Source organism: Coenobita brevimanus, chromosome 78 (genome assembly GCF_032717465.1).
Source record: "Coenobita brevimanus isolate Jiangsu-jjx chromosome 78, ASM3271746v2, whole genome shotgun sequence".
In the NCBI taxonomy this organism is placed as follows: Eukaryota; Metazoa; Arthropoda; class Malacostraca; order Decapoda; family Coenobitidae; genus Coenobita; species Coenobita brevimanus.
Genome location: NC_137031.1, coordinates 30,410,696 through 30,432,914, shown reverse-complemented (window position 1 = coordinate 30,432,914; position 22,219 = coordinate 30,410,696). Strand labels below are relative to the sequence as shown.

The 22,219-nt window shown below is 41.2% G+C and overlaps 1 protein-coding gene across 1 annotated transcript in view; it reads left to right on the top strand.

The window, feature by feature from the left end:
- Positions 1-1,160: 1,160 nt before the first annotated feature.
- Positions 1,161-22,219, top strand: part of LOC145408784 (uncharacterized) — a 197,722-nt gene continuing 176,663 nt past the window's right edge. Inside the window, exons 1-5 of the mRNA XM_080279433.1 lie at positions 1,161-1,331; positions 13,241-13,311; positions 13,703-13,901; positions 19,115-19,282; positions 21,934-22,050. Coding sequence (XP_080135559.1) covers positions 1,161-1,331; positions 13,241-13,311; positions 13,703-13,901; positions 19,115-19,282; positions 21,934-22,050 — 726 coding nt within the window. The remainder of the gene's footprint in view (positions 1,332-13,240; positions 13,312-13,702; positions 13,902-19,114; positions 19,283-21,933; positions 22,051-22,219) is intronic.

Here is a 22,219-nt window from a genome sequence, read left to right as displayed (position 1 = left end):
CCCCATTTTCTCCTATGACCAGTATTTTCTTTCTGCGTTTTCTAAGCTTAAGAGTATTAGCTAGTTGTCTGATTTGAGTGAGTGATTACTCATTTATCTTAAGAATTAATTTTGTTTGTAATTAATAAATTTACAGTTCTTTTCTTTGGGCTTGATTAAATGTAAGAATTGTGTTTCATTTCTCCATATTGTGCTTACTTTAGTTTGCCACTCCCAGTTTGCACAAACTTCTTGTATCAATCACAACTGGTAGTTAAGCCAGTTCTTTCATATTAATTCGTAAATCTGTTTGTGCCAGCCAGGAATTAGCATCAGCAAGAATCTGTCTTTATTAGTACAGTATTAATTATTGACAATCAGGGGTAAGGACGCTTTCTCAGAGGCCAGCAGTATCAACAATTCAGCATTTATGAGTGATTAGCCTCCACTGTGTACTGTTGAGAAAGTTTATGAAATTCACTTCTTTAGGGAATCGGCGAAGTAAGCCAGAATAAAGTAAAACTTACTACCGGTACTTTATTTCATAAGTCGTTAGCCCTCGTGTCAGTGGTGACTTTCCTTTTTTTCTCCCATAAGTAGTGGAGATATATTCAGTATATTTCTTTTCCCACCATGACAACTGATGACTATTTGCAATTTATTCATATTTCACTTCCCCCTTGACACAAGGTATCATATTGGTCTCAAACTGTACCAGTAGTTGATTTTTTGACAGAGTATATTAGTATTCATTAAATTTACAGTAGATTTAATATGAATTTTTAGAAATAAGTGATACATTGTATCAGTACTTACAAAAGATAAATTGCTCTGACCTGTCACTTTACGTTTGGAGTGCTTAATGATAAACAGTGGTGTTTTATATAAAATATGTTTTTGTGTCGATGAATATCTATATACAGCAATGAGAACATGCTAAAGGAAAGTGTGTTAGATGGGCAGTTACTGGATATTTGTTTGTGTTTGTTCATTAAAAGTAAGCTAATGCATGTCCATTAACTCCCTCTCTGTTCCGAAAAGGAGGATGGTTGACAGCAGGAGAATGGCTTCTTCAGCCTTTAGTCTACTAGGTTCACACCCAAATGAGTGTGGGACCATGACAGCATCAACAGGTCATTGTACTTTTTATGTTTCAGTGAGGTTGGGCTCTACTTTTAACAATGGAGGGGCAGAGCGGGACTGAGGGTGGGCGGGGGAGTTGGAGAGACAGGACCTATGATGCAACTGACCAGATAAAGCAGCTCCTCAGGATTCCTCCAGATCATTTGACACAACCTAGCTCCAATGGCAAGCCATGCACGCCTTCACAAGGTGTACCTACTCACAAACAGGTACAGTAATGTATTGTAAACCCTGACAGACTCAAGATTTGATAATACAGAAGAGCCCCTTTAACTCAGACCCCTGTTATGCAGACAAAAAAAAAAATCTGGGTGAACAAAGTCAGTTAACTCAGACCAGTGGTGGATTGTTTCATTTTGTTTCATTTTTGAAGACTCGAACATGCTTGCATGTGTCGGCCTTGGTCACCTAATGACGGCTTCCCATGCTGCTCGATCTCTGGCAGCCTTCCTGTTTAATTCCTTAACCCTGAGGTCACACTTAATGACCTCCTCCCAGGTCTTTTTTGGTCTACCCCTCACAGCCCCACCCCTAATGTTAATGCTTCACATTTTCTGCATCCTAATTATCATCCTTCATCCTCTCCACATTCTCAGACCACCTTAGTCTACCTCTCCTCATTACAACACCAATACACTCTTGTCCCATCCTACCTCTCGACTCTTCCATCGTAAACCTAGTCCCCCCAGGCCTTGCACTCAGGGACGCACTGCACGTCCACCTAATCTTTGTCATTTCTGTACATTTGAGCCTGCGAATATCCTATTCCTATGCTGCCCATGTCTCACCAGAAAACATTTTTTTTTTTTTTTTTTTAGAGGGGGGGGGGTACTGGGCAGAGAAGTTCACATACTATAGTACCTACACTTGTAATCTGCATCTTCTGTGGTTTGGTACTTATTAAACTACTGAAAATTTCTGTGACTGGTAATTGTTGAAGCAGTGTAATACAGGTAGATAACATAATGTATGCTACATCTTTTGAGGACTGTCACTGGTGTAGCAAAACTAAATCAACTCCTAACTTGCAGTGTGGCTTAATGTCTGGGTTTCTGACAAAAAAAACACATGTGATTGTAATAGTTCCAAAAGTGCAGTAGATGCTCCATTTAACAAACTCCGATGTAGCGGAAGGTGGAGATAACGGAATTATTTTTTTCCGGTGTTTTTGCCCTATTGAACGGGAATTCCATACACAATAATGCATTTCTGGGTATTAATTATGGGTTCAAACTGCTGTGTGTAGCATTCAGAATTAGCATAGGTTGCTAGTTTTGGGTTGCCTTCAAGGATTTAGTGGAAAATAGCTTGAGATACCAGAAAATTTTCCTTTATATTGAGCCTTGGTTACAGAACTCGATGTAGCAGAAAATTTGAGATAACGGAATGGTGGTTGGCTGAATTAGTTTGTTAAATTGAGCATCTTCCTTATATTTTACTAAATTATATGTCCCAACATTCACTGTACAAAGAGACTAAATTAGATACTGAATGTATTTAACCCATTCACTGCTTCAGTATTTGTTTACATGTAGATCCCGTGTGTGGCAGTTTTCAAATATTTAGGGAAAAATATTAGAAAAAAAATAATGTTGTCAAAAGATAGAGAAAAAAATCCCGAATTCAATGGTATATAGCTATAGAGAAAAAAATCCCGAATTCAATGGTATATAGCTATAGAGAAAAAAATCCCGAATTCAATGGTATATAGCACAATATAGCAAACAAAAAAATTACCTCTGAAACAGGTCCATGAAGTAATAAATATTCCCTGTGCGGTGGTGCCGGGTGAATGTGTTATGGTCGCACTGTGTCGTCAGTGTCAATCTTGCGATCAGATAAGGTGTAAATCAGAATTTGAACCATCACTGTCATCATCTAACAACGTATCACTGTCATCACTACACTCATCCAGAGATTTCATCCAATATTTACTTGGGCTACTGCCAGCAGCAGCATGGAGAAGATTTCATACCATTACCTTCTGCATTTTGTAGGTAACTGAGCTGAGCTCTGCTCCTCATGAAAATGCATAATCTATGTATGACACTATTCTATAGGATGCCATGAGTTGCTAGCTGATTTATTTCATGTCATTTCTGACAGCGGAATTTTTGAAAGCAGGAAATCATATATGATACAGCTGCAGTCAGAGCCATTAGGACTCAAATATCATATATGGTACAGCTGCAGTCAGTGGGTTAAACAGAAGAGAAAAACATTGTCTCATGTGTACATGATCATTCTATGAATTAGTAAGTTAAGTCATTTTCATACAGTGCTTCTCTCATCCTTTATATGGTTGGGGGGGGGGGAAGTTGAGTATGGTGGTGGTTGAGTACCTCATAGAATAAAGTCTTTTGTATGTTTTTTCTTCTTTGAAAACACATCATTGACAGTTGTGACAAAATTTTCTATAAGGTTATCATTGGACGGTTCACGGTGTATGCATAATTTTGCAAGGCCATTCAATCTTTCTTCGCCCGTAGTATGATATTATGATATTATATGGTTAAGCATAGAAAAACTTCATTCAGCTGTAGCAGATAAAATAGGCAGAGTGGCATAGATAAGCATCATTTTCTTTGTAACAGGATCACTTTGTGAACACTGCTCATGTGTATCAATTATAGTATTCAACCAGGAGCTTTTAGGTACAGAAGACCATTGTGATCTCCACACAGTATGTTCAGTGAAATATCATGGATATCATTCAGTCCCAGCACTGGATCATTCAAGAGGTAGTCTTTATATATCAATAAAGCTGGAGACATATCATCAAAAGAAGTTCAGTGAAGATAGCTTGGAAGTAAGGAACACATTGAGCTGGCAGTAGCCTGATAATTTGAAGAACGTTCCTCAAACTGGCTGAGTACAAAATCTAAAAAGGGGATAAAGACTGCTCAGCAGTAGTAATCACTGGGACTGTAATATGGATGATTTTATCTGTGAGACTGTCTTTTTGCAAACCTGGGCACAGATTCATTTACTGACCATTGATTTCAAGTCCGAACTTGATTGCATTATCTTAAACTCCATCAAAAACTTTATCATTTTCTCTCATACTTTGGACTCTTTTGTGAGCTGACTTTATGTGAGTGGAACATTTCAATATATTGGTACTGTTACCTGACTGTGTTGTGACAGTGGCTTGCTGTCGGTTTACAGTGCACAAAGAACGTTCAGTGAAACAACCTAAAATCAGTCTTCTTAAGTAGACCATGAACATTTCCGGCATTTGTCCAAGATGCCGTCTCAGTGAGAGCTTCAATGACATAGGGAAGTAACAGATAATCTTTTCATAGTCAGTAATCTCCATCAACATACCCATATCCCACACCAAGCCCTCTTCCTCCCATCATCCCCTAACATCACCTTTTGCTCCCCAAACCTCGTCCCCACAACGTCCTGGAGAGTGGTCAAAACCCTTGGCTCTGACCACCTCCCAATCATCATCATTACCAAAACCAGAATCACCCCAGCTGGCCACAGACACACACACACTGATTATAGGAGAGCCAACTGGGATGTCTTCACAACTGAAACAAAACAACACTTTGAAACATTAAATAGTAAGCCATCACAAACATCAGCACCGCTGTGCAAACATTAAACAGTAAGCCATCACAAACATCAGCACTGCTGTGCAAACATTAAACAGTAAGCCATCACAAACATCAGCACTGCTGTGCACACTTTCAGTACAATTATTCAAAATGCAGACAAAAGACACATCCCTAGAGGCAACAGAGACACAACCCCAACTTCACTCTAAACACTTGATCACAAAACATACATCAGCAAATGCTACAAAATATTAAACAGCATCACACTCGTCAATGCAGCACTACACAGTCACATGCTGCCATCACAACAACAGACACCATACCTTCAAACAAACAACAGGCAAACACTCTCATCAGTCACTTTTCACATGTCAGCCATGTAAACCCCCATCACGACGACAGACGTATCATCCGACACAAGAGACAGTTCCCCACAGACCCAGACTTTGCACCTTTCACTTACAACCAGACGAAGCACATCATTAGCAACTTTAAGAACTCATCTGCCTATGGCCCAGACAACATAAGCAACATACACCTTAAACACCTTGGACCACGAGGCATACAAGCACTCACCAACATATCAAACTACAGCTACTCACACAACATAATACCAGACATCTGGAAGCATAGCACTATCATTACTATCTCCAAACCCAACAAAGACCCCACATTACCTTCCTCACACCGCCCCATCCCACTCCTCTGCCCCCCTCCAATTTCACTGCACGACTGGTACAACTAGTTACACCTCACACCCCCCTAGCCCCATCACAACATGGTTTTAGGCCACTACACTCCACAAACACTCTTCTTACAGGCCTTACACAGTGAGTTTTTGATGGCATGAATTCAGCTAGGCCACCACACAGAACACTCCTAGTCACACTAGACATTAGCAAAGCATTTGATGCCATGCCCTGCCACAACCTTACAAACAAAATATTCAACACAAACATGCACAATAACACAAAAAGATGGCTAGCAAACTATTTAGCAGGCTGATGTGCACACGTAACATTTGCCGGTCAATCTCTGAACATCAGAAACATCACAGATGGCATCCCTCAGGGATCTGTTGTATCCCCTACACTCTTTAACCTATACATGCATGACATACCCACACACCACAAATACACATTGCTTCCAATGTGGACGACATAAAACTTACTACATGTACACACCAAAACGCAGACACAGCTGCACACATCCTCCAACCTTTCTTCAACACACTACACGAATGGTTCACCACAGACAGGCTCAAAATAGCCCCAACCAAATCTACAGTGACCCTTCTCACAAACTGGACAGCAGAACAGAGTCACATTCCACACCTCACCATAAACAGCATTCCCCTATCCTCCCCACACACACACACACACACACATCCTTGGTGTGTCATACAATACATCAATGTCATTTACACAACACATCACAAACATTAAAGATAAATTAACACCAAGACTCAACGCCTTGAGGTCACTTGCCCATACAACATTTGGACACACCAAAGAAACCGCCACCACAATATATAAACAATATATACGTTCAGTGATGAATTATGCAAGACCTACTTGGGCTCCTAACCTCACTAAAACACGCTACAACACTCTACAGACCATACAGAACATGGTCCTAAAAATAATCATAGGCTGCACAGCTACTATACCCACAGACCACCTACTCCAAGAAACCAAAGTCCTCAGAGTCAAGGATCATCTAGATACAAGAAGCACCCAAATTCTCGCTGCAGCCTCCACAAATGCACACCATCCACTACATTACATGGCAGCACATCCACACATGCCAAGGAACATCAGAACAACACCCAGCACACAATACTATACCGGTACACAAATACAGTACTGTCATCTCTCCCCCCTCACCCACCTCAGACCAACTTCCAGAAGCATATCCATATTCAAATCACTCACCGGTCCATTCAGTCACTCAGAGACAACACATAGCTGGATGCACGGTTTCCTGATATCCACCCTTCTGAATCCTATCTCCCTCGCGAGGACAGGGTCCACCAGGCCAGGCTGAGATGTGGACATCATCCAGCCCTCTTGAGTTATCAAAAGAGGCTGGATGACTCTGTTGCTGATGCCCATCCAGGATGCAATACAGCATCCCATACTATTAAGCACATTATGTAAGAGTGCATTGCACACAGTCACCTGCGCCAGCAACACAACATACGCTTCTTGAGAGCTCTGTGGGAAAGCCCTGTCTCAGCCATGGCTTTCCTTAGGGACTCGGGGGCTGTTCGGCCAGCCTACCTAGGGAACAACTACTACTACCTCTTGAAAACAATTATAGCATCATGCCCATCTACCTACGTAGTGCCACTGAACTTGTGCAACCATAATATCTGTGAGGATGACTTCATTTCAACTTTCCAGATTATGTTTTCCATAGCTTTTATTCTCTGTGATGAAAAAAAAAATCATTAATGTCATCCCAACAAATACAGATGGCAGGCACCTGGCAGGATTTTAAGATCAACAGATTCAAACAAGGAGCAGCACAGTTATTATATAAAGCTGCAGGGTACTTTTCTCTGATTATGGCCTGGCATCCTTTCAAAGCACCACTCATAGCACTGGCACCGTCATACTCCTGGCCAGTCATGTAGGACTAATCAATTTTATGTCTCATTAATTCATTCATTATTTTCTCGGCTATAACCTCTTTGTGAAAAATCATCAATTTCTACAATTCCTAGAAAATCTCGCACTTTTCCTTCATTTAAGTACCTGACACATTGATAGTTATTCCTTCTTGTTGTTGTTAGTTGTTTCATCGGCTATTACCAAAAAGAATTTAGATTTGTTAATCCATCCATCCGTCTATCATCCAGTCCTATGTTGCCCCATGAGGAGCATAGGAGCCCGGGGCTAGGCAAGTTGGCCCTGACATTTAAGATGAGAGTGACCAGCCTCACTCATCCCTGAGTGGCATTACATGAGAAGTAAACCCCAACCACTCCTTGGATATAAACCTACACAGGATCAATCTAATTGGAGTATCTTAATTACCTAATAAATCACCAGGTGCCAGAATTTGGTTATATGGCTACCATCCAGCTTGTCACTGAGTGTAGTCACCCATAGGCAAGAAGGGAGAGGAAAGATGAAGGAAAGAAGAATTCTTTGTGAAATTACATCAGAAGTGTGCTCATCAGTACAGTACAAGCAGTAATATCATTTTGTGTACTCTTACTAGTGTATATTGCATTTTTTTTAGCATTTTCGAAGTGTGTTTCTAAGTCAATATCCCCTCTCCTGAATGCAGACCGTAAGAGCTTGCGAAAGTTGCCGTCATTCCCTTCTCTCTCACTTTCGTGAATATTGCCATCATCTGTATGACCTCTCAGTGATAAAACTTGTCTTCCCAAATAAACAGTAAGGTGTATGATTCCTTCCAGTCCTTTATGGTTCAAAGATACTTCTAGTTTATGTTGCTCATCAAGTAATGCATCAATATTGATCGTAGGATCTTTCATTCTTCCAGGAAAATTGTCTGCTTTTGCTGCATTTGTCTGGTGATATTCTGTCTGATTGTGTCGAACCAAATAACCATCATTACCAGTCAGCCTGTCAGATCTCATAAAGGATTCCATTACTAATGATTTCAGTCCCTGTTTACTTTTGCCACTAACCTTTTGCTCAAATACTTTGCATACTTTATTAAATAATCCAGACTTTACATGAGAATAAACTAACCATGGATAATGATCTAAATGGCTTCATCCAAGATATTGCTTCTTTCTGCTTCTAACTATGTATGGTAGTTGAAAGTTATTCCCAGGTCTCCATGAATTCTGTAGGATATCAACCATATCTTTATCAGTTTTTGAGACTCCAAACCATAAACCAAAGTCCATGACTGACAAGGTGCTTTATCTCCACCTTTTGTAATAGAATACAGGTAACTCAGAGTATCAGCTTCAATAGTTGGTTTTTCTTAAGATTTATGGAACATAGAGGGTTCTGTTTCATTGGAGGTGAGGCATTCCAGCCACTGCTATGCAGTGGGTTCTCCAAAGTTTCAGCTGAGTTACCACACTGCTTTTCATTCCTTGAACCAGGCCTAGTTGAGAAACAGAACATTATAATTTTTTTTATGGCTCTAGAAAACACAGAATTTAAGGGAAAGGTAAAAATAAATAAACAAATAATCATCCTGAAACTAGGGCAAGTTACCTAATGCCTCCCTTTGTGTACTTCAATATTTTTATATTGTAAAGAAATCTATCTATTTATCTATTGCCAGACGCATTAATCCTGTAAGGGGTGGCCACAAACCAATTGCCTCCATGTCCTCCGCCATTTCATTGCCCTGCTCCCAGCTCACCACTCCATCCCTCCATCTCATCCTTGGCCTCCCCCTCCCTCTTCTCCCCTCCACCTCACTCACATACACTTTCATCAGTTTCTCACCCTCCATCCTTTCAACATGGCCAAACCACCTCAGTGTGTTTTTCCTTATGATTCCTATCACATCCACATCCACACCACAATGCTCCTTCATTTCCTCATTTGTCAGTGTCACTCCATGTGACTCCACATGCTTCTCTCAAACAGCTCATTTCCACTGCTCTCATTCTTGACTTCTGTCCCTCCAACAACGTCCAAGCTTCACTTCCATACAATAGAGTTGGTATCACAATACGGTCATGGAGTAGCTTTTTTACTTCCACACTCACTTCCCTGTTTCTTATGACTGCTTTCAAGGAATCAGCAACCTTTCTTCCCTGTTGCACCCTTTCAAGCACTTCACCCTCTAAACTTCCATCCTTACTCATCACACTACCCAAGTACTTAAATGCACTCACATTTTCTATTTCCTCCTCATCCAGGCTCACTGTACATTCACTGACTTCATGTCTCTCGAAGACCATAACTTTACTTTTCCCTACATTCACCTTTAGATTCCGTTTCTTACACACTCTCCCAAACTCATCCACCAAGCCTTGCAGCTCCCCTTCGTCTTCACGTAACAACACAGTATCATCTGCAAACAACAGTACAGGTAGTTTCCATACACTGCCCTCTCTCACTAGGGCCGCTCCAACATCCACAGCCCTACCTTGAATCTCTCTTATAATAAACCCCATCCATATACAGATTGAACAGCCATGGAGACATGACACATCTCTGTTTCAATCCAACCTTCAAATAGAAAAATTCACTCAGTTCACTAGCCACAAGCACTGCAGCCTTAGCACCCTCGTACATACTCTTCATGGCCTTCAACAGCTTCCCATCTACTCCGTATATTCTTAATACTTTCCACAATCCTTGTCAATCCACCCTGTCATATGCTTTCTCCAAATCCATTAAGGCCACATACAACTTCTTTCCCTTCCTAAAACCTCCCTATTCTTCTCCAATTAATTCCTCTGTTATTTCCCTAACTCTCTTAATAAGTATCGTACCATATACTTTTCCTGTTACACTAAGAAGACAAATGCCCCTATGATTACCACACACTTCGTTTTCCCCTTTTCTTTTGTATAGGGGAATAATTATATCTGACTTCCAATCCTCCAGGACTCTACCTTCCTCCCAGGCCAGTCCACACATCTTCTACATCCATTCTACTACTATCACTCCCCCTTGCTTCAGCATTTCACCACTCACTCCATCAACTCCTGGGGCTTTCCCCATTTTAACTCTTCATTGCTTCCACAACTTCCATCTTACTGATTTCTTCCTCTCTTCTCACATCCCTTCTTCTCCCAATCATTCTCTAGCCACTGATACTTGCACTACTCTCATTCTCAGTGTTCAACAATTCCTTAAAGTATTCTCTCCATCTGCTCGCTTTTCCTCCCCTCTCCACTAATAATTTACCATTTTTATCTTTCACTCTCCAGCTGTCTTCTTTGGGACCATGTCTAACTTTGTTTACCTCTTTCCAGAACATTTTCTTTCATTCCCTCCATTTCACACACAAGTTCCTTCTAGACTTCTCATCACTTTCTTCTTACTCTCACTTACCAGTCTATTCACCTCTCTCTTCCTCTCTACATATAACTCTAGCTTCTGTCTCTCAGCTTCTTCCACACCCCTGTTTCTCATCCACTCACTAAATGCTTTCTTCTTTTGTGCCACAGCCTCTTTCACCTCTTCAGTCCACATGCTGTTTCCTGCACCCCCTTTCGTCTTCTGTTCATCCCACACTCCACATCACATGCTGCACATATTTCTTCTTGAAATATCTTGCACACACCTTCCAGGTCCCCTATCTGCTCTAATCTATATTTACTCAATCGCTCCTCCACTTCCCTCATACATTTTGCCTTTCTTCCATCCTCATGTAACTTCTCCACCCTCCTTTTATGTATTACTTTCTCGTGTCCTTCCCTTCTTCTATTCCTCTATTTTATTTTGACTTTAATTTTGACCACCACCAAGTGGTTGTTTGAAAATCCACTCCCCCAACCTCTGTATACTCTTGCATCCATTACATACTGTCTCATCCTTTCATCCACACCTACATAACCAGCCATTGCCTTCCATTCTTTCAGTTCGCCACCCACCCTTCTCATCACTCGCCACGTATGCATGTGGATCATTTTGTGCCTGAGAGGGTATTAGCTATCACGAACCCCCTTCCGGCACAAGTGTCCACTAAAGCACTGCCATTCTCACCATCTCTGCAAGCACACCCCACTTACCACTAGTCCATCCACCGTCCCTTTGCCTACTTTTCCATTCATATCTCCAATCAAAAACACTCTCTCATTCCTTTCAGACTTTTCCATGCACACTTCCACATTTGTCCAGAACATTTCTCACTCTGCTTGCATGATCTTACATTGATGCATACACGCACACAATCGCCCACATTTGTAGTCCAACTTTCAATCATACCCACACAGTCCTTGTGCCAACTGATCCATACTCTCTTATATTCTCCTTCCATGTGTTACTCATAACAATAGACGCTCCTTCTTTTGCCCTTTCATTCTCACCTACTCCTGTGCAAATACCCCATCCTTACTTCCATTCTCTCACACTCTCACCTCGCCATTTGGTTTCAGTTAACCCACATACATCCACTTTTGCACCCTCAAGCATATGGACAATCACTCTTTCTGTCATCTCATTATTTGCATCTCTTACATTCCATGTAGCTAACTGTACCAAGTCCTGAGTTCGGTCCTTAGTCATCACCTTGGGTCAGTTCTTGTCCGAGGCTTCTTGTTCTTATTTTAGTTACCGGTAGTTGTTTTCCGGGGAGGGGCACAAACCCTCCGCCAATCCACTTGTTGTCACGTAGGGAACACGTGTTGGTTGGTTATAAGGTTACCACCCAGCGTTGTAAATGCTTTCCTGGTTTACAGGAAATCATTTGGCTTGCCACTTAGTGTAGAGCTACCCTAAAAAGAGTATCACTGTACTAAGTGGGTGGAATTTTTGTTTGAATTTCAAAAATAAATGTTTAATATAGAAATAATTTACCAGTAGTTTTCACTTTGGCATATTTTTCATTGAAGGGGTACAGAATATCATGAAGCATAAGAAAGTGATATGAGAAAACTCCAGTCTCCACTACTTGGCACGAGTTGTCTCAAATAAATACAGTACAAAATAAATGAAATTTCGGCACATGGACAGCCATGCTATTGATTGCATGCTATTTGGAATGATATATATATATATATATATATATATATATATATATATATATATATATATATTTTCAAGATAAAGATACAGTATACAGGGAAGATGTTCACAACGACTTTCAGCCCTTGTGTAAGCCTGCCCCTATACATAAAGAAAAGTGTCTGTCTGTCCAAGAAAAACTGAAAATCCTTGAAATGCTAGACAAAGGGGGAACTTCAGGCCAAATTGGGACTGAATATGAATTTTGAAATTGTGTCTCTGATAGTTACTGTATAAAAAAACAATCAGTAGTGAAGCAATTTAGAAAGATAAATTGGGAAAATTTAGATTAGGCTGTCTATAGATGCTATAGATGGTACTTAAAGCAAACCTTCAGTGGGTATTGGAAAGGGATTGAAATTCAAGCAATTGCTGAATGTCTAGCAAAACATATGAAATAAGGGGGTTCAAAACCAGTGCCAGGTGGCTCTTTAGATGCATAACATGTGAATTGTAATTTATGGTGACCAAAACTATCTTTGAGACTATTTAAAATATGTTTGCTGTGATTCGGACAACCTCACGACTCGGATGGCCCCCTACCCCCACCCAGTCAATAGAGGGATTCTACTGTGTAAAGTAGCAGCTAGATGTATTGATCCCAGCTGTGACCTCAGATGATGAAAGTCTGTTCACCTATTGTTACTCATGTCTTAATCCTGTAAGGAGTGGCCACAAATGAATCACCTCCATGTCGTCCTGTCCTCCACCATTTGTCTTCCCTCCTCCCCTGCTCATATAACTCTTCACCTCCTCCCTTTACTGTATTTCATTCTTTTCCCCTCCTTCCTCTCCCTTAATGTAACCTAATCTAACCTAAGTTAGGTTAAATATTTTTGCTGAACATTAATAACTTTTTCTTGTCATCAGGTTGTGAATAGAGGTGAGAGTATGTGTGGCGAAAGCCCTGGCAGCAGACATCAGCGTTGGCCCTCAACCAGGTAAAATATGCCTTGTGGTTTAATCTTGGGACCAAAATATTTTACAGACTTGCAGACAAGCAGCTGCAGTGTCATTTTTAACTAATCCTTCACTAATATCTGTACCTGATTCTTTCATTATTAGGGGCAGTGTGGTGCAGCCCTGACATCTGCAAACCTAACTTCTGGAAAACCTTATTTACTTATTTTTTTAAATAAAAGTAATGTGATCTTTCTATGGCAGATCATTAAAATAATGAAAAAGAAACATTATGAATGAAGAACTGAGTTGTGTGTTATTGAAGATAAGGGGATAATTACCCGGTATATGGAAGATTGTGCCACGTTGAAATACGGAGGATTTGTTCTGTTCTGTTTCTACTGTCCAGATTAATTTGAGTAATCTTTGTAGGTATAATGATGGGCGACACAACAGTCCAGGTCGAGGTGGCTCTAGGCAGTTCACTGACACAGCCAGAGGTCATTATGATATGACTAGGAACCAATATGACATGGCAAAGACTCCACCCCAGCGCTACATTCCTTCAGGTTCCCGACGAAATGATGGCTATGGCAGTCCTGGCAGAGGAGCCAACTCACAAGGATATGAGGTAATTACCGTATGTATTTTTGCCAGCAACTTAGTATACTCCTGAATTTTGCAGACGTACTGTAGCCAGTTTTCGTCAATGACAAATTCTGATGAGTGAGAATTATTGCCACTTTTTTTTTTTTTTTTTTTTTTTTTAATACTGCTGCTGTACTGCACTTTATCTTTCTAGCTTGCTGCTGTACTGCACTTTACCTTTCTAGCTATATATGTTTAAAATGGTGAATACACTAGTTTAATCCCTTAAACGCGGATCGTTGCTTTTGTGACGATCGCCAAAAAGGACATAATGGCGGATCATTGCATTTGCGATTTGAGTTAATTCTGAATAAACGCAGGCAAGCATGTTCCAGCTGGTATTGTCTATCAGTACTGCCACCCTTTAGCTACAATTAGCATACTTGACCTTTGTACTACTGACCTCCGTTGTTGCCAAGTATCGCGTCCCCCCCCCCCCACGGTCCGGCCAGCCTGGCTGTGATATATGGGACCGTGCTGACTGCTCAGAACTGTCAATCTGCGCTCTCCTCTCACAAGCAGTTTATGCTAATAGGAAACGCTTGTTTCCCCAGTTGTCACACTAGCTTTTTTTCGCGCGGTTTTCCCCTGTTTAGCGTCAGTTTACCGCAGGCTTTCAAAGTGACATTATGGCGAGTTCTAGCTCTTCCGAGTCAGTGCCTTCCAGCCCTCCGCAAAAGGGCTTTGTGACTTCAACCCCTTCTAAACCCTTACTAGGGAGTGCATATTGTACAAATACGGATTCCAAACTACCTGTTCGTTGTAGTATAAAGTTTACTGTGACAGAATGAGGCTGTGGTAGAGGGGAAACCAGGTTGCTGGAGGTGTGAAAGTGAAGATTTTGTTACCCGACTTTGCAAGTCTCCACAAGTCCTTGGGTAGTCCATGAAGGCTCAACACCTGTCTCTGGAGAAAGCTGAATGTAAGCACTATCTGCCATACCAAGTATAATGTTCTAGGGTTAATCTCTGATTTTTGGCTAATATTTTCCTACAGGTACTCAGACCGCGATCCAACCCCGCCACACGGGGTGGGGTCAGCTGTCCATGGCCGCGTTTTAGAGGTTGAACAAATATTATACAGGAGGACTCTGATGATGTCCCAAATTATCATTATGGTACAAAATGTCCCATAAAGATTAGAATCTGACTATTTATATGATAATTGTGCTCACTAGAAAGTGTCATAAGTATGTCATAAATGCATCATCTTGTAATCAGGTTTATCAGAGTGGGGTGGAATCGTTGGGAATATCAGCTTGTCTCAGTCAGAGAGTGCACCGATACTTTTTGGGGAAAATGCACACTATTATTACCAATTGAATTTTTTACACTTATTACTATAACTGCTATTCATTTTGTATTTTACTGCATGTATTTATATATGTTCTGACATCTGTGGAGAGTATTGTAGGGAAGGAAAAAAAGATTTTAAGCTCTTTGTCTGAGGATCTGTGTGTGTCCTGAGTCCAGAGAAAAAAAAAACATGGTAGATATTCAAAGTAGATGGTGGTGGTTTGCTGGCAGCTTGTTTGTTCATACCAAAGCATAAACTGACTGACACACACACACACACACACACACACACACACACACACACACACACACACACACACACACACACACACACACACACACACACACACACACACACACACACACACACACACACACACACACACACACACACACACACACACACACACACACACACACACACACACACACACACACACACACACACACACACACACACACACACACACACACACACACACACACACACACACACACACACACACACACACACACACACACACACACACACACACACACACACACACACACACACACACACACACACACACACACACACACACACACACACACACACACACACACACACACACACACACACACACACACACACACACACACACACACACACACACACACACACACACACACACACACACACACACACACACACACACACACACACACACACACACACACACACACACACACACACACACACACACACACACACACACACACACACACACACACACACACACACACACACACACACACACACACACACACACACACACACACACACACACACACACACACACACACACACACACACACACACACACACACACACACACACACACACACACACACACACACACACACACACACACACACACACACACACACACACACACACACACACACACACACACACACACACACACACACACACACACACACACACACACACACACACACACACACCTCTTACAGGATTTCAGCACGTGCAACACTTGCATAGCAGTTGCCACTTCCCCATGGTGCTAGGTGATGGCAACCATCATCTGCTCACATGATGTAATACTACCCACTTCTTCCATCTTATTCTTATATCTCTGTCTACACTCCTCTCGCACTACTTCTCCCTTTCCTTCCTGTCACTTTTTACTTTTCTTTCCACTTCAGGTGGCTATACACTGAGTAACAAACCTAATGGTTTCATGTAACCCAGGAAACTATTTGCAGTGTTAGTTGATGACTACACTGATCCTGTGTTTGTTATGCATAGTTAGTACAACACCTAGTGTGTGATAATGATAGCACAGAATCTTTGGTATTTATCCTAATTGAGAGAGTGTGTAAGAAACGGAATCTAAAGGTGAACGTAAGGAAGAGTAAAGTTATGGTCTTCGAGAGAAACGAGACCACTGAATGTACAGTGAAGCTGGATGAGGAGGAAATGGACAATGTGCGTTCATTTCAGTACTTGGATAGCATAATGAATTTAAAGGGTGAAGTGCTTGAAAGGGTGCAGCCGGGAAAAAGAGTTGCTGGTTCTTTGAAGGCAGTGATAAGGAACAGGGAAGTGAGTATGGAAGTAAAAAAGTTGCTGCATGACAATATTGTGATACCAGCTCAAAAGTATGGAAATGAAGCTTGGACCTTGTTGGAAGGACACATGTCAAGAATGAGAGCAGTGGAAGTGAGTTGTTTGAGAGGAAGATGTAGAGGTAGTGGAGAGACAGATTGACGAATGAGGAAGTGAAGGAACATTGTGGTGTGCATGTGGATGTGATAGAAAGCCTTAGGAGAAAATCATTGAGGTGTTTTGGCCATGTAGAGAGGATGTAGAGTGAGAGACTGATGAGTGTATGTGAGAGGTGGAGGGGGGGGAGGCCGAGGATGAGTTGGAGGGATGGAGTGGCGAGGTATATGAGAGAGGCGTGTGAGAGCTGGGAGCAGGGCAGTGAAATGGGGTTAGACAGGTGACATGGAGACAATTTGTTTGTGGCCCCCCCTTACAGGATTGAAGTATCTGGCAGTAGATAGGTAGATAGATAGTACCAGGCACCCCACTTGTAAACCAAAATTTTCCCTTTTGCAACAATTTGGGCATACTAAATACATACACTTTGTATCAGAAACACACATAGGCATGATTAGGTTATGATAAGGGCACCATAAGGAAGAAACACCATATAGAGACCTGAGATGGGCTTGAGGTAAGGTTTATAGGCCAAGGGGTGGAGAGTTAGTGGTCTCATCCATCTGGGATTAACTCCTTAAGTAGGGCCTCATCTTTGAATCCCTCAAAGCCATCAGAAACCACAGAATTTGCACCATCATTATCAGCGGAAGCCAGTTCAGATGCTTAATAATTAAGGTTTTTAGCCAAAAAATGCACGATAACAGTAGGAGTGCAGATTTTCATCTAGGAGTGATAACAAAAACAGCAATAACCAAGCGCAAGATAACCATAGGATCACTGCGTATACCCAAATAACAGGGTGAATTGGAGCCTGCTATGGTCCCCCTGTTAACTGGGTGGAGAGAGAGGAATAAGGTATCCATCCAGGAACCAAACTTCCACATGTTTCCCTATGTCTCTTTGTAGCGAGGCACTGTCAGCCACGTGGGAACATTAGTTCACAATTTGAGATGGTCCTGGAGGGGTGGTTGCTTGCCTGTGGTTGGTGGGTCTGCTTAATTAAACAGACTGGGGTTGATCAACAACAACTCATTCCCTATTGATATTTTGCTAGTATGGGGAAGAGTTAATTGTGATAAACTCACTCTTTTTGAGTAGGACATAGTATTGGACCTCTAATTATGGGCTGTTATAGTTGTAATTTCATTAGTATAGTAGCTGCTAGATTAACCCATTGCTGATGTTGGATTTCCCTCGATTGTTTATAATTCTTTAACATGGTTCGAGGTTTTTTCTCCTTTCTTTCAAAAGTCTTCACTAAAACTGAATAGTCATCTGATGTTAGCATGAATAAAATATTTATAGTGTTCCATTGCTCTTAACCCCTCAAGATCGATGCCACACGATCGTGCTTTTGTGCAATTTGACACGCCAGCCTGTCCCACACGATCGATAAAGACACACAAAAATACTGGGGGAGGGTAACTCCACCCCTTTGGTGATGATTATAGGATCAGACCAATGAGAGCTAGAGTGTCTGGGGAGTTATGGCGTGATTGGCCCCTAAGGTGGGGGAGAAGGAACCCCCCCCCCACCACTGTCACTTACCTCCCTCAGCCCCATTGCATCATCTCCACATTTTCCCCTTCCAACCAACCATACCCCATCATACCCCCTAGAGCGGTGTGTGTGCATAGCAAACCTTCTTCCCTCTCCCTCCTCCCCCTCTCTCCTCCTCCCCCACCAGCCAGACACACTCCACCTCCACTTATCGCCTGGCTTGTTTTGTTGCTGTGAGTGTATGCCACACTGACCTTTCATGCCTAAGGAACACTTCACATTGACATTAGTTATGTATATATAATTATTTACCATAAATAATTCATTTTCTGTACATTTTCTATTTTTGCCCATGGGGGATTGGTAACTTTTTTGCATCTTTGATGGGCGATTGTGCAATAACTATTTGATCAGTCTGGCTGAAACATACATTTTCAGGTGTGTAAATTCAGTCTCTTGAAATGTGGAAGAAAAATTTTTACCTTGATGAAAGTCAAAAAATCGACCCTTTTTGCAGCTAGAGGGACAGACCTGCTGAGCGAATTACGTACTTTAGGGGTTAATATACACATGTTGCAGTTTTTTTTGGTGAGCAGGAATACATATAAAATGGATAGTGTGAAATTTGATATAATAAATACCCAATGATGTTTGATTTGACGATTGCAGCAAAAGGACTTGCGGCACACCGGCAGTAATGGACCGCGCCTGCCTGTCAGCTGCATGAACAACAGCAATAACAACAGTGCTCTGGCTGATTCTGAGCCTCCAGATTTTCTGCCTTGCCCGGAAGTTTTAGCAGAACTTGAACAGCAATTTCTGTTCCCTCTCAAAAAGGTTAGTTTGAAGGTGATTACTGTATTTTAAGTTTGACTTAACCTTAGTTCACTAGATCTTTATCTGTCTTTATAGGCTTTACTTAGCTTCACTTCACTAGATCCAGTTGTCTACGTACTGTATTTTAATCCCAGAGAAGCTGTCCACAAACAAATCACTATCATATTAGTTTTTCCTTGGCCATCAGGCTGCCCTGCCTCTAACTCAAACCACCCTTATTTGTTTACCTCTCCACCTCGTGCTCGATGTCTTCTCCTCCCTCTTTCCCTTCACCTCACTTTCATTCACACTTCATCAAGATTAACTATAGAAATCTGGAGGGTTTCCTTCAGCTGAGTAAATTTAGTTTGGTATTGGTATGGCTCAATGTAAATCGTATAAGTGGAGTTGACAGGTAGGTGGTATTAAGTGTGTAATTGTGGATGTTTATACCTGTGAAGTGGAGTAGAATGACAAGGGCTTGAATGCTGTATGAATAAGAGTGAGTCCCATTCAGTTTGGCAAACTTTGGCTATTTCCTCTCCTCATGCACACACACTTTTTTTTTTTTAGGATGGGAAGGTAGGAATGATGATGATGTAAGTTACCGTTTGTTTTAGGGGAAACAGAACCAGGTAAGGTTGATAAATATTTTCAACATGCTGATAAGGACAATGAATATAAAAACCACAACCATCCTAATGATAACAGTATTATAGTCATAACATGAATATGAAAACCACAACCATCCTAATGATAACAGGAGTATAGTCATAACATGGTACTACCTTGTCTGCAACTTATCCATCTTGTAGTGCAGAAGGTCCTTGTTATGTGTGTCACCATCTAATCCATTTTTGCCCCATGAGGTGCGTAGGAGCCCGGGGCCAGGCAAGTTGGTCCTGACATTTAACCCGCCCCATCCCGACGACGTATGGGTACGTTGCAACGATTTGCATTTGCCAGTCCCGGCGACGTACCAGTACGTCGTGCAATTGCAATGTCGCTAATTTGCACAATTTTCAATTTTCGCACGTGATTTTTCGTATGTATACACGGGACACCTTCCTCTATTCCTGTACAAGATACCAAGCAGGGACAATGCCTTACACTGCATAACCTCCCCCCTCCCCCCCTCAAGACATTGTCTAGGCAAAGGACCTGTTACCAGTGACCTGGCTAGTAAAGTTATTCAGGGCCAGAGTGATTCCCCAATCGATGACAATGTGGAGGACAATGTTTACATAGCATTAGAAGAAGAAACAGCCAGAAATAATGATCAGGTAGTGTGGCAAAAATAGTTCAGGTATGGTGATTAGTTAGTGAGTGAAACAATGCTTATAATGCCTTTATTACTGCTTGAAAACCAATATACTGTCATACTACATATACATTCGTACCAAGTAAATAAATAAATACCGTTTATGAGTGGATAAAATAGTTTCCCTCCCATAGAACTCGTTTTCTTTGGTGCCAGCATGTTAGAAAACCCACTCAGGTAAGGAGGAACTCCTACCTGGATTGGGCACTTTAAACCTCAGGTGAGCGATTTCTCTATGAATTTTCGATGTTTCTCACCAAAAGCGAAGGTTTTAGCCAAAAAAAAAAATTTCGAAAATACCTCGGGACTGGGGGATGTCGGAGGTGCGGAAAACCTCGGGACGTGACGGGTTAAGATGAGAGTGACCATCCCCACTCATCCCTGAGTAGCATTACCTGAACAGTAAACCTCAACCATCCCTTTGATATAAACCTGCACTGGCTTAATCTGATTAGAGCACCATAATTATCCACTAAACCACCAAGTGCTTTAGTTTGGTTAAATGGTTACCACCCAGCATAGAAAATGGTTTCCTGGTGTATAGAAAACCATTTGGCTGGTCGCCAGTGTAGAGTCACCTGTAGAGAGGAGGAAGAGGAAAGAAAGACAGGAGGAAAGAAGGAAGAGAGGAAAGGGCAGGCGCCCGAGAGCAGTACGACATCGAGTGAGTGGATACATATTTTTTTTTTTTGCCATTAAATTTCTGAAAAAAAAAAAAAAAAATACAGTATATATATATATATATATATATATATATATATATATATATATATATATATATACTGGTATATATAAAAGTGCCATTGCTACTGATACTAGTAAAGCACATTTGCTAGTTTACCCCCATTTACATTGCCAGTTTTATGGAAAAAGGTGTGATATCTTGGAAGACATCTCAACCTACTGTATAACAAGGACTTACTGTACTGTACTGTACAATATTGTACTGTTATCCAAATGCGCAACATGTCCTCGTTCCACGTGCTTCATGACAATAAGTTTACATTTTGAGTTTGTTGCCTTATAAAAAGCTGATGGACTTGCATTAAAGGACGGGAAAAAAAAAAAAATCTTAATTTTCATTAATTTGACTAGTTGAGTGTTGATTGACATCTAGTTTATTCTTACTTGTACCAGACATTTTTTTATTTTTTTCCAGCTAAGGAAAGACCTACAGTAACGAAGGAGAGAAGGAAAGTTATATTTAACCCTTCCAGTTTAGAATATCTCTTAAACTTAATGAAACAGTATTAGGGTAGCAAGAATGTAGTATATATAGAAGATATTACTGGACTGAAGGGTGTAAACAATTTCTCTAGCATGTCATAATGAATATGGTGTTGGTTTTCAGAAATCACTCAAGTTCCCCAAAGCAAAATACTTCTGTCGGCTGTGTGATTACCATTGTGACTCCTTGGCTGTTTGTAGAAGACATGTAATGGATTCCAGGCATAACAGACTCAAAGAGGTGAGTTGATTATTATGCAGGGTGTAGTTGAACGTATAGTTTATTCAAGGAGGTTGATTGAGTATAATAGGATACTGCTGAATATGCAGTAGATGCAGGTAGGTAAGTTGAGTATTATAGGATAAAGTTGAATTTTTAATGGACTGAGGGAGGTGGGTCAAGTATATGT